The 15,451-nt window shown below is 49.1% G+C and overlaps 1 protein-coding gene across 1 annotated transcript in view; it reads right to left on the bottom strand.

Annotated features, from left to right (window-relative positions):
• Positions 1-819: 819 nt before the first annotated feature.
• The window catches only part of Prmt8 (protein arginine methyltransferase 8), an 85,197-nt gene continuing 70,565 nt past the window's right edge, over positions 820-15,451 (bottom strand). Inside the window, exons 8-10 of the mRNA XM_087904179.1 lie at positions 11,864-12,014; positions 2,479-2,600; positions 820-1,750 (exon numbers count right to left, since the gene is read on the bottom strand). Coding sequence (XP_087760305.1) covers positions 1,667-1,750; positions 2,479-2,600; positions 11,864-12,014 — 357 coding nt within the window. The 3' untranslated portion in view covers positions 820-1,666. The remainder of the gene's footprint in view (positions 1,751-2,478; positions 2,601-11,863; positions 12,015-15,451) is intronic.

Below are 15,451 nucleotides of genomic sequence, written 5' to 3'. Positions count from 1 at the left end.
ACTTTACACAAACCTGGTCCTGTCTAGGATAGATAGCCTCTCTAGGTTGGTTTTTATGGAAGTAGAGAAAAATGTTAAAACCCCTCTAGAAGAAGACTCAGGGGACGGGAGCCTGAGGTCCTGGGGGAGACTGTGGGAACCTTTCGGAGAGTCAGGTCACACTGGCATACGCAGTCCCTGTCACCACCTCCACCTGGAGCAATCTATCGCCAACATTCCTCTCCCATGAAGAGCCAAGCCCAAGGCCCCTCTGCATCTGACCCCTGCTGGGCACCATTACTCCACAATGGGCTCTGTCTTTCAATGGACCCCTTTCCTCCCAACACTTGGAATGGAGACAACACAGATGATAGTCCAGAGGCCAAAGAATAATTCAGAAACAAAGACCAAATATTCCACCAAGCCTAGCAAAGCACACTGTCTTTCTATCCTATGGAAATTCTGTTTCCATACTCAAACAAGGGCTGGAAAGGCCCTGTCAGACCCTCAGACCAGGGCCCTCAGACTATAAGCAGTTTCCTGGCTATGTATATAACACTATCGGTCAGTTCCTGTCCCCCTCCCCAGCACCCTCACCTCCGTAGTTCCAGAACCTTCTTGTGCCCTCAGGGCAGGACCTAGACAGTCCACAGCAAGGTGTGCTAGAACTGACTCAATTTCCTTGCTGCATCTCTCATGGAACATGTTTCCAATGAGCAAACACAAGTAGGGGCGTCACTCCATAATTCTCTGACCCACTGTGACTTCCTGCTACCCCCTCTGCCCCCTGCAATCACTCTTACACCCCACAGCACCAGGAACACAGGTATCCCGTATTGCTTCGTTCTCATGTGTGTTTATTGAGTGCCCACAGAGCCCGTGGTACTGCGCTCAGGATTCAGAGCCACAGTCTAGCCAAAACGAGACCAGAGCTAGTACACAGAATGCTTCATAGCTGCGTAACATCTGTTAAGGGATCGGGATGGGGAAAACTAATCACGAAACAAATTCCTATTCAAAAGCAACAGAACCTCCTCTGAGAGTAATATAGAGTCTAGGCACATACACCCACACATACGCATACACACGCGTGCGCGCGTGCACGCACACACCTCAGCAGGAACACCCAAATATGCCCACTTAGTTGTATATGCATGCATATACAAATGTTTGTGGGCGTGTAAATTAATATAGAATCTGTATGCACACACACTCATGTGTGTGCATGCACAAGTGCACACACACATACATATACGCACTCACACACACACACACACCACTGCACAAACAGAGAATCTGGCTTATGCTATCAAAGACACTACGTCTCCAGGTTCTAGTGGAAGTAATCTGTCCTAGATGTCTGCAGCATGCAAAACTTGGAAGATCCATAGAGTCGGTTTAGGAGGACAATGGGGGCACACGGGTATGCTTCCATCCTCGGAGCCCCCACCACAGCACAACAGGCAACAGCAAAGCCTTTGTGAAGGGCTCCGGGGCAGAGCGGAGGAGCTGGAGGCTCCCTGTCATGGTGGGGCCCGGGAGAGCTCTGGCAAGTTCACCGATCTTCAAGGCAGAGTGCAAAGCTCTGGTTATCGAGTGTGGTCCTCCTAACAGTGTTCCTTGGGGCAGCGTGGCAGACTGAAGTGAGTGCCTCTTCTCGCTTGCTCTCCGCAGCTTCCCACGTGTGCTAACGCATTTTGTAGTCATTAGATACAGATGTTTCGCACAGCTGTCCCTTAAAATCCAAGTCTACTGTGAAATCGAGGTCTCGCTGTGAAGAAAGAGCAAAGAGCCACAGTGTGAATCTGGGGAGGAGATCACAGCCCTTCCCAGGCCTAGGACTTCTCCTGGAGCCCCAGGACAGGCAGTCATGGAGATTCTAGCTAAGGGGTCTCCACAGTTCTCAGGAATCCATTCCAGTGCCCCATTATCCTTACAGGAAGGGCGCTGACAGCTAACCTAAGCCTTCCTGTCCACACACAAAAGCAGTCCTGGGATTTCCTTCATCTAGGTGATAACTGAGGAAGGTGATTGGTCTGGCTTGACATCACCCTCAACCATCCTGCAGGCTTTCAGTGTCTGTGCAGACACAGGGACATCTCAGAAAAGTTCCACCAGGCCAACTGGAGAAATGCCCAACCAACATTCCCTCTACTCCAGACACTTGCATTTACTGGCTCAGCTCATCCTAAATGAGGCAGAGCTCATTTATGCAACATCCGTTCTCAAAAGTTCTGCGAGCTTCTGGGAGCTGTCCTCAAGGTTGAGGTCAGAGTCCAGAAAGCCTCTAGCCACTGGCGTTTGGAAGAGTCTACAATGAGGTCGTTCAATTAGGCCCGGTCACCTGCAAGCACAGCTACTGCCCGCCTCCCCCAGAAGCTTCTCATTTGTACACAAGACATTAGACCAGGCAGGTGACTTCTGGGAGCTCCCTAGGAGTCAGATTCACGTGTCCCTTCTCCTCAGTGGTCCTGGTGTGCAAGGCTCCCTCAGACTTACCACATTTTTGGCATTTGGCTTCATGGATATGGTCCCGTAGATTTCCTCCCCCCTCCGGACAGTGAGGTAGTCTTCCAGGTAGAAGACGGTCTGCTTCCAGTGGGTGTAGGGAGCATCGGGGGCTGGTGGGGCACACAAGAGAGGGAAGAAGAAAGAGGCAGAGATGAACAAGAGTCAGCTGAGGCCCAGGACCCACACAGAAGTCCTGAGCTTTCCATGGCCAAGGGCTCTAGCAAGCCCAAGAATGGCAAACACGGGCCCAAGCATGGCAAACATGGCTTTGCCAGGTCATGCCTTTCCCCCATTGCTTCTGCCATGCTAAACCATTAGATTACATTCTTAAAGCCAGGCACCCAGGTCACTTATTTGGTCACTTCTTCCTCCTGAGGCTGTCAAAAGTCCAGCTAGCAAAGTACTGAAGTCCAGCACTCAAAAGCTTCCTTTGGCTCACCTAATTAACACGCCCAATCAAAATTAACCAACTCACCCTAACATCGGGTTTCTCCTTTCCCTTTCTAAACTACCATTTGCCTGTAGGCCACATCTGCCTCCTCTCTATCCAGAGGTAGTCTGTTTTCTCTATGGGACAAACACCCCTGCCCCCTTTTGCTTGTTCCCTTCTCCTTTTCCCTTGTCCTCTACTTCCTGTCTTTGTCTCTTATTCCCTGTCCTTTGTCCCAACTCCTTTGTGCTGAGAACTTGGTCTCGGGGTTTCTTGTGCTGGCGCTTGTCCTTTCACTGAGTACTCCGTGACTTCTGCCCACACATCACTCAATAGCTCAGGTATCTAGACCAAGCCCCAGAACTCCTGACTCAGCCCCAGCCCTACTGAACTGGTGACCTTAGTGAGGGTTCAGAAGAGAGGCAGCCTGAAAGCCCCCTCAGCAACTAATCCCGTGCGCACACATGAGCCTCCTCCCTATGCTCCTATGCTTAGCGCAGTGAGGCATATAGAGCAGCCCATCCTCTCTCCATCCTTTGTAGATGTATGACATCATTTATGCAAACTCTACAGCTCAACCAGTCTCCCAGATTTACCAGTACCCCTCCTTTTCATTCCTCCATCCTTTGAGTAGCTTCTCTTGCCCAAGAGTTTGCCCTGCTGCTGTACCCAGCACCCTGGCCCAGTCCTGCTGTAAGAGTCCAGCTGTGCCTTCCCAACAGGACCAGGAAGAATGGGATTCTTCTTCCCCAGATCACCCCTTCTGCATAGTTCAAGTCTATCATGATGCTTGCGTCTCCCTGGACTTGTCACTGGACCCATGTAGTCTCCAAATAACGTGGAGGGGCCCTGGATCTTGGGATGCAGTCCTTTTCTTTGGTCGTGACTGCCTCTGGAGCGCTCTCCCGGCTCAATACGTCCTCATTCTTTAAGGCCGGACCACTCCAGCCTGGATCTGGTGCTCCGAGGGCATCCAGAATTAATGTCATGACACTGTCTACCACGCCTCAGAGTAAACACCTGCTCCTTACTTGCTTAGATCCTCTGCAGGCTCTCAGAGAGTGGGACCAGGCCAGCCTTGCCTAGCACTGCTTAGCTCTTACCATGTTCAACCTAGAAGCCCTGAGTCAAGTGTCAAGTGGACACCCTTAAGTGGATAGTGTCAAGAGTCCAAACCCAGCATCTTGTGATGTGTGATGTATCCAAAGATGATCAGCTGAAACCTGTGGGCTACAGAAGGCTCACTTTAGGGTGAGCACCTCTTGGCTTAGACCCTAGTTTCCCCCCCCCACCCCCGATGGATTTTCCTGCTCGCCTAAAACCAAAGCTAATTGCAATAAGACTTGGGAAGGACATAAGGGCCTTCAAACACATCAAAGACTCCTTGCATAGGAGACTCTGCCTTACATACGGCTTGGGGGATTACTAGGAGTGAGTTGTACACCTGCGATAGGAATTGGAATTGTCGTACAACCATGGGAACAGCGTGGCTTGTTCCTCCCCGAGGTGCTGAGGACACCTTGTCATGTGCCAAGTCAGACAGGGTGACCCAAAATAGATTTCAAAACCCGAAGATCTATTTTAATGATGGCAAAAAACCCCACCCCCACCCCTTTGTTCCTTGCAGTGAGCTGGCTTGACCAAATGTCAGTGGTCGGATAGAGACTAGGACGGCCTTCAGTGTGTGCATTTGGAAATCAATGAAAACTCAAGGTTACAAGAGAAGGCACAGCCTGAGCCTCTGGAGGGGAAGGAAGACCGAGATACCGTAGCCTGTGCCTTGCAGACCCTGGGGCCTCAAGGCCGCCTAGCGCTAACCCAGCCTGCCAGGCATGCTGTGGTCTACAAACCACCTGCTCTCAGCACGCGTCCTGCCAATTACCTCTAAATAAACTGTCAAAAGACGAGCTCTGGCTGTGTGTGCAGAAAGCTGGAGTGTGACTGACAGCACCCTCGCCCCCATCTCCACCTCCACCCACTCAGGCAGGTGTCTCTCCCCTTCCTAAAGACCTTCAGCTACGGGGATTTGAGCTACCTCCTCTGCCACCCAATCAGAGATGCCAACGGTCTGAACATCACTGGCTTAGGTCTGCTGCCCACTGAGGCCAGTCGGCCTCTACTGGATGACCCCAGATCCTGGTGAGTGCCATCCCCGGGTAGAAGAAATACTGTCTCAAAAGATTTCCCAACCATCACTTTCATAGTGGAACCAGCAACCATGGCCTATAACGGTCGCAACATGCTTTCTCATCTGAGTTTTCCGCCATGCCCAGTAGGAAGAACACAATTCAGAAGCTTGACTCTGCTTCAGTTTGCATTTCTAGATCAGTAATTCTGGGCAGGTGGTACATCGAGGGAATAGACATACCAAGACATACTATCTGCCGCTGTGACTGAAGTATCCGTCTTCTCTTACATTCTCCGGAGTAGATGTGGTGGGAAGAACAATGGGCCCTAGTTCTGTAGTATTTTTACCACAGGTTTGTACTGTGACCCTGAAAATCCTATGCCACCATGTGGAATATAGGCCATGTTGCTTATCCCCTGAGGTATGGCAAGAGTGAGATGGATCATAAGGCGTGACCACACAATCCCCCTCTCTGCCTGAGGATACAGACCATGTCTGCTCACCCAGCACAATCAGGACTAGCTCACCTTTTCTCTTTCCAAGGCCTCCTGAGTTATATGGACACCCCACTTACAACCTATTAGTTTTAACAAAACCATATCAGAGGATTCGCTAAGCCGTGGCAGCTGATAGTGAGTCATTGTGTGACCTGGTATGTAAGTATCCAACCATAAACCACGGGAGGGATCACTGCAAAGATACACTGCCTCACTCTGGTACTCTAGAATGCCTGAGCCGTATCTGGAATGCTGCAATGCACTGGGTGACTCTCACGCTATACCATGCATTCAGGGCTCTGGATGATGTCTATAGCTCTCTTTGTCAGTGACAAAGTGTCCCTCCCTCCCCAGTCCCAACCTACAACCCAGGATGACACAGCTTTCGGGCATTATGAGGATGGGTTCCACTTGGGAATATTCTGGACCCACATATCTGAACCCTCACGTCAGCCCAGCGTCCCCGGTTCTAGGTTTCTGATGACTTTCACTCTCCATTTGGGATGAGTATGGCCAGTTCTGTCTGCAATACTGCAAGGAAAAGAGCATGCATTTAAAGGTCTTTCGACTTAGGGTGCCTGTCATGCACCAGGTGCGGCTCTGCATTTGTCCAGCAATGCCCAAGATGAACATGGCATTTCCACCCTCATCCTTCCTGTAGACCCAAAGCCCTTGGAAGACCTAGGCAAGCAGTGGGTAGTGCACGCAGTCCTGTGGGAGTTATGGTCTTTGGTGAGGAGTGGAAACTCCGGAGCCATGAGCGCCACTGGGAGTGGCCTCTCATGAAATTATCCTCCTGTGCTCTGAGGAAGAGAATTCAGCTTCCTGTTTCACTTCCCAGCGGTTAAGTGTTTAGATTTCTTTGTTAGACTGTAAATTCTGTTGCTGTATATTTAGAGTTGCATTGTCTAGCGAGCTTCTTGGAAATTAAAGACGGTATACAGAGAGGTTTTCTCGACCTGGAAAATGACTCAGTGCCACAGGATGGCAAATCAGAAAAGAGGCTGCCTGAAACCCACAAAGTCACCTGCTCAAGGGCATCTCTGATGTTTAATATCCTACCTTGGAAAAACTGATACTTGAAGCCAGCTCCCCTTAGGGTCACTGCCTTCCACCCACCCTGCAGCTTCCCTGGATTGTACGGCAGCCTCAGATCTCCTCCCACCCTCACATAGGATGAGCTCAAGGGGACAGGGACAGCTGTGCCCATGGCTGGCAGAGCTTTGGGTGCCTCTGCCCGATGCTGTAAAGCGGCCAGAACCATTAGCAGAAGCATTTTCGAGCTACACAGTATGTGATTTGCTTTTGTGAGTGGATCTCCCAGAGCTGGCTGCACTGAGTCTGAGATGCAAAACTCAGGGGGGGGAACCAGCAGGGAGGGGCACCTGCCGGGGAGGGGAAGAAAGCGTTCACAGACTCCCACAACCAATATCTTGTTTTTGCACACGCATGATTGTATGAAAACTCTTTTTTTATCATAGCCAGGACGTAAGAAAACATAACTTAGGATAATGCCTTAGGGACTGGATGGTTAGAAATAGGACATTTAGAGAAAAAAATTATGAGATACCAATAGCATCTAAGTCACTAAGTTCTGAGGTGAGCTCGCAGGGAGCTCTTCTGTGAATACAAATTAGTTTATTTACATTTATTAATTATAAATATAGCCATATATCATTTATTCATCATCCATTTTAGCTGATATTTATATTTTAATTAAGTATTGCTCAACAACTCGTGCACTTACATTCCAACAGAAATAATAATAAATTTGTTTCCAGCTACTCTTTGCATTGTAGTTAATAATTTAGCTCCATTCTAGTTAATAATTCATCTCCATCCTAGTTATTGAGTTAGGTGGTAAGTTCATGAGCACTCATTATATTAATAAACAAAGAAGTCCAAAGTGAATCATGCATAGGTTGCCCAATTGTGATAGTATGTCTTGAACCAAACACTGAGATTTATCAATTTATATACACCTATAAGCCTAAAACAACAAAAGAAATTACTCTGCCATTGACTAGAGTGAAGACTCGGAGTAGAGTCCACTGCCAAGCCCATGTGGTCTAGCAAAATCTTTGACACACCAAACTCATGCTAACCTCCCAAGAGGGCGAAGAGACTAACCAACCGCACTGTTTCCTCTGACTCTCAGCAAGCAGGATAAGAGGATACGAGAGACAAGAAGACATGGTGAGTGCAGACGGAGGGCACGCCCTGGTGAGGAGGCAGGCTTGCCCTCACAGAGGGAGTCGGGCTCAGTGGAATCCTCAGCTGTCTAGTTCAAGATGGCCTTGCTGGAGGGCAGTGTTTCTAAAACTCAAGTAGGAAGCATGGTTACCTGGAGGCTTTGCCAGGGCACAGAAGGCTGGACCACCCTCAGGGTTTTTGAGCTGGTGGTTCTAGGGAGAGGCCTTCCTAGATCAGAGGGTTGCTGAGGCTCTTGTCCACAGACAGCTCTTTGAGAGTCACTGCACTGAGACACGGGAATCAAAGATTTTAGGGCCCACAAACAACCTTCTTGAGTCCAGCTTTGTGGAGTTCTGTGCAATCAAGAGGGAATATGTCTTGCTAATGACTCAAAGGCAGAGGTCAGGCTTCCACCTGGATTCACCATTGGCTTTCATCTTGAGTGGGACAATGGGGGGGGGTGGTCCACAGACAGAGGGGACTGAGCCTGGTGTCACATGCTTCAAGTCCTCACCTTTCAGGAAGCCCGGAAGCAACAGCTTTGAGTCTGGGCTGAGCCTTCCCAAGCCTCCTCCTCATGGGGCCATCAGAATGTCAACCCTGCCACCCCAGAGCCAGGGGATCAACTCTAGACAGAGGTCCAGTAGGGTGCTGGGACCAGAAGGAAATCACTTGAAGGGAAGATAAACCTTAGTGAGACCCATGGGCCAGGACCTATGCTTTAAAGACCCACAGCTCCTTCTAGAGTACCCCTGCCAAAGGCTCTCTCATCACCCACAGGGAAGGCTCTGAGCTATCATCATCGGGAGGTGGGAGAGACAGAGCTGGATGCCATGACTCCCTCATTACCACCATCCCCTCTCCATTGCTAGACTGTGTCTTCTTTATCCTTCAAGTTCAAGTAGAATCTGACTTTCCCCCTCTCCAGGATGTTCCTACCCACTGGGAAAAAGAGTTCAGCTCACCTACTGACCCTTGAAGGAGGACAGCCCTCAGCAATGGCCCAGATCATGGGGATCTCTGGTTTTCCCAAGGCCAAAAGAGCACCTGTTTGGCCTAGATGATAGAGTCCAAGAGACATTAGTCTTTGTAGTCAGAGGTGTATACTGGATCTAGGGGAAGACTTTCTAGGATTTGGACAAGATTATTTGTTTGTTGGTTTGTTGGTTTGTTTTGAGACAAGGTCTTATCCTTTATCCCTGGCTGATATGGAACATGCTGTGTAGACCAGGCTGGCCTCAGACTCACAGAGATCCATCTGCCTCTGCCTCCCAAGTGTTGGAACTGTGTGTGTCACCACACCTGGCCTGGTATTGGATTTGCTTTAAAAGGTTCCTGCCTCCTGTCCACAGGTAAAAGGGCATCTCTGTCCCCATGTAGCTAAGAAATAAGTAATTACATCTGCTAGAACATCCCCCCCCATTGCCACTCGCACACCTACCTACGCAGCCCCTGAGGGCACACACAGTTTCCAGGGACTCATATGGAGAGCATTCAGCCTCTAGACCTTTATCCTGGCGGCTCAGGCAAACTATTGCAGAAAGAGAGGAGCAATAAAAGCCCTCTGATAAAGGACCCTCCTGTTCCTGGGTCACAGCCCAAATGAGCATGCAGAAACAATGGCCCATGATAAAGAAGTCCCCTGAGCCTAGGGCATGGGAGGGAGTTTAGAGTGGCTGTCCTGTAGGTGAGAAAAATGGGAAAAAAAAGTTGTGCATGCCCAGCAAGGAGAAATCTGAGTACCAACTAGAGGACCAGGACCAAGCCACGGAACTCTCTCTAGTCAGGCCCAAAGGCAGTGAGGCGCCTCTTAAGACAAAGGGCATGATTTGAATGTGTCTGCCAAAGTTCGTGTGTTGGAAATGTGGTCTTTAGAGAGTATATCGATGTTGAGAGCTGAAATCTTTTAGGGAGGTGAATATCTGGGTCTTGGGGTTCTATCCTCGAGAATATACTAATCCATTCATGTACCTGTGCATTATCATGTGCCTTAGTTATAGTTCTATTACTGTGAAGAGACACCATGACCACAGCAACTCTTATAAAAGAAAGCATTTAGTTGGGGGCTTGCTTACAGTTTCAGAGGGTGAGTCTGTGATCATCCTGGTGGAAGTCAGTCAGGCATGGGGTCGGAACAGTGGCACAGCTTTGCCACTTTGTCACAGTGGCTGACCCATAGGTAGCAGCCAAAGAGAAGGAGAGACTGGCCCTGGTGTGGGTTTTGAAAGCTTAAGGCTCAGTCTCAGTGACACACCTCCGGTGAGGCCATATGCCCGAACCCTTCCCCCAAAGTTCCACTCCATGGTGACACCGCATTCAGATGTATGAGCCTATGGGAGCCATTCTTATTCAATCACCACTTCACAGGAGTGAGCTACTGTACAGGAAAACTCTTTCTCAGGCTTTCTTTGTCTCACCTTTGGTACCATTTGCCATGTTATGATGCAGCACAGAACCCCCCATCAGATGCCAAGTTAATGCCAGCACCATGTTTTCGGACTTGCCAACCTCCAGAACTGTGGGTCAAATGAGTTATCCAGACTCAAATGTTTTGTTACAGCAGCAGAAAGCAGACCGAAATAGTGGAAGCCATCTTCTGAGAACACAACCACAAGCTTAATGATGAATGGTTGCAGGTGGGGAAAAGCAGGAAGGAGAGAGACCAGTTCGTAGCCCAGAGGGAGATATGTGTAGTCTTGTATAGAGGCTGTCACCTCTGCACACACCTCTCGCATGTCATATAGGCTGTCCTGGGGCCAGGAGGGGCTTCTGTCAGAAACCCTGTGCTGTTCTTACCCCGCACACAGAATCTTTTCACAAATGCCAATCAGACAGACATATATTAAAAGTCTCCAGGGGACAGGCCCAGTGAGATGGATCAGCGGCTAGAGACTCTTGCCACATAAGTCCAGTGACCTTAGTTTGATCCCTGGCACCCGCATAAAAGTAGCAGGAAAGAATCAACTTGAAATGTCTTCTGGCTTCCACAGGCGCAAGCATGCCGCAACACACCCACCTCTTTCACACATCATAACACACATTATAGTAATAATAAATTAAATTTTTCAAATGAGAATCTCCTTACCCAGGCCATGTCTCCTACCTTGCCCTCCCCCAGCGTTAAGCAGGGCGGCATAAATGAGCTAGTGGAGGTGACTGGGGATGAGCCCGCCCTCATTATCAGCCGCTTGTAAACCCAGGATCAGAGACAGCAAGACCTGGATTATTAGTCAAAACAGTGAGATCTAAGTCTATCTCTGGCCCCAGGAGGAGACACGACATTCTGGACTGCTGGGAATTGCCTCCATCAGATTGGCCGGTGGGTGTGTCTATGAGGTATTTTCCTGATCATTAATTCATGTGGGAAGACTCAATCACTGTGGATGGCACTATTGCTAGGCAAGGTGTATCTGGGATGTATAAAAAAGAGCGTGAATGTGAACCCGAGAGCCAGCCAATACGCAGCAGCGTTCCTTCAGTTCCTGCCTCTGTGTTCTTGCCTGGGCTTCCCTCAGTGATAAACAAGCTATAGGAGTAAACAAACCCTTTCCTCCCCAAGTTGTTTTGGCCATGGCATTTATCACAGTACCAGAGAGCAAGCTCGGGCAGCCTCTGTTTTCATGTGCTCACACACATGAGCAGGCATGAACACTCAACCCTCCTTGGTTTAAGGTAGACCTAAGTATGTAAGTCAGCATGATGATCTCCATGATCACTGGCCATGCTTGCCCCTCCAGAGTGTCTTCCTACACAGTGGCCCCTTTGGTCACCCTCTGCTCTTACCCTCAAAAGTACCTCATATTTCTTTGCGGTGAGTTCAGCCCATATTCTGTAACTATACCATGTCTCATAGGAATTCTTCCCTTCAGGACAACAAGGACAGAAGAGCAGAAGGGAGGCCAGAGCGAGCTCCTGGTGGCACCCATGCCTGCTCTCAACTCTGGAAACTCTACCCCTATCATGTTTACCTCTCCCTTGGGAAGTCAAGAGAACAGGGGCTGCATCCTCTCCTCAGATGGAGGAAGCGCGTGAGATACCAATTGATGTCTGGCCAAGTCAAGGCCAGTCCTGGTTTCTACCCATAAGCCTCAAGGAAGCACAGAGGGAAAGCTACACAAAACTCACCTGTAGAAAAACCCATTTTCTTGTGGCACTTGGTAAATTCAATATTAAAATAGGTGACGAGGGCATGGACGTAGTCGTTGCGCTGTATCTGCAGGCAGAAGGCAGATGTGAAGGACAGCTCTTCCGTCTTCACAGTGTAAATGTCCACTTCCTGCAGCCCAGAGGAGAGAGAAAGCGGAGGCTGACAACCTCTGTCTCGCCAGGGGGCCCAGTAACCTCACCCCTAGAGAAACTGGATTAGCCACTACTTTGGAGTGACTTCCAGGCCTACCCACCACCCTTCCAGCTACCTCCTCCACCTTTTCTAAGGGGACGGATGCTTGGAGAATGGCGTGAATGGAGTTGCATCTAAAGCTGAGCAGAACTGAACCAGGAAGGTATGTCTGCTGGGGGAGGAGGCCAGAGGGGCTGAAGGTTGAGATAGGAGTGATCTAGGAGACCACACATCACCAATGCAAGTTAGAGTGTCTTCTTCCAGTGGCCAGCCAAGAATTGCTGCCAGCCTCCAGTCATTCATAAAGTGTGCCCCCCAACCCACCCCACTTAGCATCTTTATTACCTGGGAGAAAATTCTGAGAGGGACAAGGAGAGTCACTGCAGACTTACTCAATCAAAACATCAAAACGGCAGGGCCCTCCAGGTCTCCCATGAATCAGATGTTTTGATTGAGTAAGTCTACAGTGTCTCTCCTTGCCCCTCTCAGAATTCTCTTGGCCCTCACCATTTTTTTTTTTATTCAAGTTCTCCAAGTGTCGCCTCAGGACTGAAGCATAAACAGGAGGAAGTTCCACTGACCATTTGTAGCAAGGCTGGACAGGTTTAAAAAATAAATAAGAGAGGGGAAACAGGAGGCGAGAAGTCTCAGTCTGGACTGGGGAGAGGCAGAACACAAAGAACTAATAATTCTCGCAAGTTCAGCTGGAGAGTGACTGAAAATCGATGTTGCGTGGGGAGCAAGTGCAGGGGAGAGCGGTTCTGCGTGTGAAGGATGCTGAATGACCTGTTGTTCATTGGCTGATGCAAGAAACCCTACTGGGGACTTAAGAGGCAGATGCCAATGAGACTTAAAGAACTTCCCTCGTTTTAGGGTGTATAGCAAGAACTACTTTTTGGGTAACTCTGAAAGAGACAGACAGACACCTGTGTGCCTGGTGGCTGCAGGTAGTGCTCCAGATACTCAACAATAAGACCCATGAAGAGACAGAATGGCACTGGGCAAAGGGTTCCCATCTCTCTGTGTTTTCAGGATCATTCAAAGGAAAGGGGTTACAAAGGTCATAGGACTTGCAAAGAGAAAATGGAGTCACAGGAGCCAAGCAGGTCTCCTGATGTGATGGGGCCTGAGTGAGCCACCATGACCTATGGGGAAGGGGAAATACTCTCAGACTGGCCAGGAAGAGGGCAGATTCAGGGTTAGAAAGTGAAGCCCTCCGGGAGTTGGCAGCAAGCGGCTGGACTGCAGGGTTGGGTGGAGTCTTCCATGAGATCGACACTAAATGGTTTCTAGAGCCCAAAGATAGAATGAAACTATGGAAGGGTGAGCCTTGGGTCAGAGGAGCCACCATCGATGGTCTAAAGCATCCCATCCATCCTGATTAGTGACACCTTGACCTTTGTGGACAGTCCAAGGATGCTGGTCCTCTGTGCACAATACAGCGCCTTTCAGGTCCAGGCATCTTCAGCAGCAATGGAGAGATCACAGCTGTTTGCCCTGACTTCCGTCTACAGGGCCAGCTGAATGTCTGCTCCGACTGACATGGATGCCCTTTACCCTCCTGCTGGGAATCGTAAGCTGTTGGGTTCTGTCCGCATTCAAGGCTGCTCTCTACCCCATCCCTTCGGCAGAGACCCTGCCTAGGAGTGGGGGGCATTGTTCCAGGGCAGGAAACCACTTCAGAGGAGATGTCAGATGGTCACGGTCCCTCCAAGTCACACTTCATCCACAAGTTCCCTGTAGCTCCAGAATTCAAGAGAATGCCTCGGGGAACTGAGCAGTGACTAGCGGCTATATAAATGCTTGATGACTTTGCTGCCCCCCTCTCGTGTGGGTCTTCTCACGGTCCCTGACTCTTTCTCTTTTGGTCTTCAGCCATCAGCCCAGGTTGACTTTTGACTGTTATGTAGGGGCCTTGTCACCTCCATCCTCAGTCCCTGCCATTAGAAAGGGTCCTTTTGAGGACAGGAACCATACTCATTGTCTTGTGTGTCCCTGGTATATAACTGAGCACTAATAGGTGCGTGGGCTCACCATTCTCTCAGAACAGGGCTCCCTGGCTGGAGTCGTTCCTTCTTCCCTGGGCTTTCTATCACAATCACTCACCCACTCAAACCGTGTCACTCTTGGTCCTCAGCCTTCAGTGACTCCCTGTGATTTTTATCAGCTCATGTAGTTTCCCCATCTATTACTTCCTTTTCTGTCACTTTAAAAACACATATGCACACATGCACACACATATACATACATAAATGCACACATACTCATAATACACATACAGACACATATAATCACATATGCACACATTACTCAGTGAGAACTTAAATAAACATCTACCTCCCCACCCTTTAGTTGGTTCCAAAGTTAATTTGGGAGGCTATGCAGCCATCAACGTGTTGATGGCTTCACACTGGCTTTGCTCCAAGTGACACTCTGAATGAAGCCATCCTGTTGTGTGAAAACTGTATTTCACTATCTAGCCTGACTGCAGTTGCATGTCTCTGGTTTTTCTCTGTCCCCCAGGATCTTCCAGCAAAGTCGTCCTTTGCCATCTTCCCCATTCTTCAGAGGAAACAATGTTTTCCATTTTATAACAATTAGCTGCAGAATTAACTTCTCCTGGGGAAAGGAATTACAAAAAAAAAAAAAAAAAAAAAGAAAAAGAAACAAAACCAGGAGGCACAGATTTGTTTGGTTTGTTGAGTCAGGGTCTCACAGAGACCAGGCTGGTCTCCAGCTCCTTAAGTACATGATGCTGACCTTGAACCCTGATACCTTGCCTCTACCTCCCTTGTGCTAGGAGTACATGTATATCCCACCATGCCTGGCAGAGACTTTCTTATCGGTAACTTAACTTCAGATTTACAGAATCTGCACATCAGAGAGGACCACTGGTGGTTTAGATCCTGAAGTTCACTTGTCTCATGTGCCCCCATAGCAGCCTGCAAACCCGAGGCAAGACGAGCTGGCTGCTATTCAGGACTTTTTTTTCCTTGACCCAACAACCTGCTCTGGAGTCATTAGTCTTTACCAGTGATGAGCAACAAACTTGTATTCATGGTTACACACACACACATACAATACACCACACCACAACACACACACGCACACACACCACACCACAGCACACACACACATAAACATACAGCACACCACACACACCACACACACCACACACATACATATACAACACACTACACACATACACCACACATACACATAAACACACACACACCACACACACATATACAACACACCACACACGTGCATACATACCACATACACACATATATAACACACCACACATATGCACACACATATACAACACACATACCACACACATCATACACACACACACCACACACACATGCACA

The sequence above is a fragment of the Myodes glareolus genome, chromosome 3 (genome assembly GCF_982192425.1).
Source record: "Myodes glareolus chromosome 3, mMyoGla1.1, whole genome shotgun sequence".
In the NCBI taxonomy this organism is placed as follows: Eukaryota; Metazoa; Chordata; class Mammalia; order Rodentia; family Cricetidae; genus Myodes; species Myodes glareolus.
The sequence above is the reverse complement of the archived record's forward strand: the minus strand, read 5'-3'. Positions and strand labels throughout refer to the sequence as shown.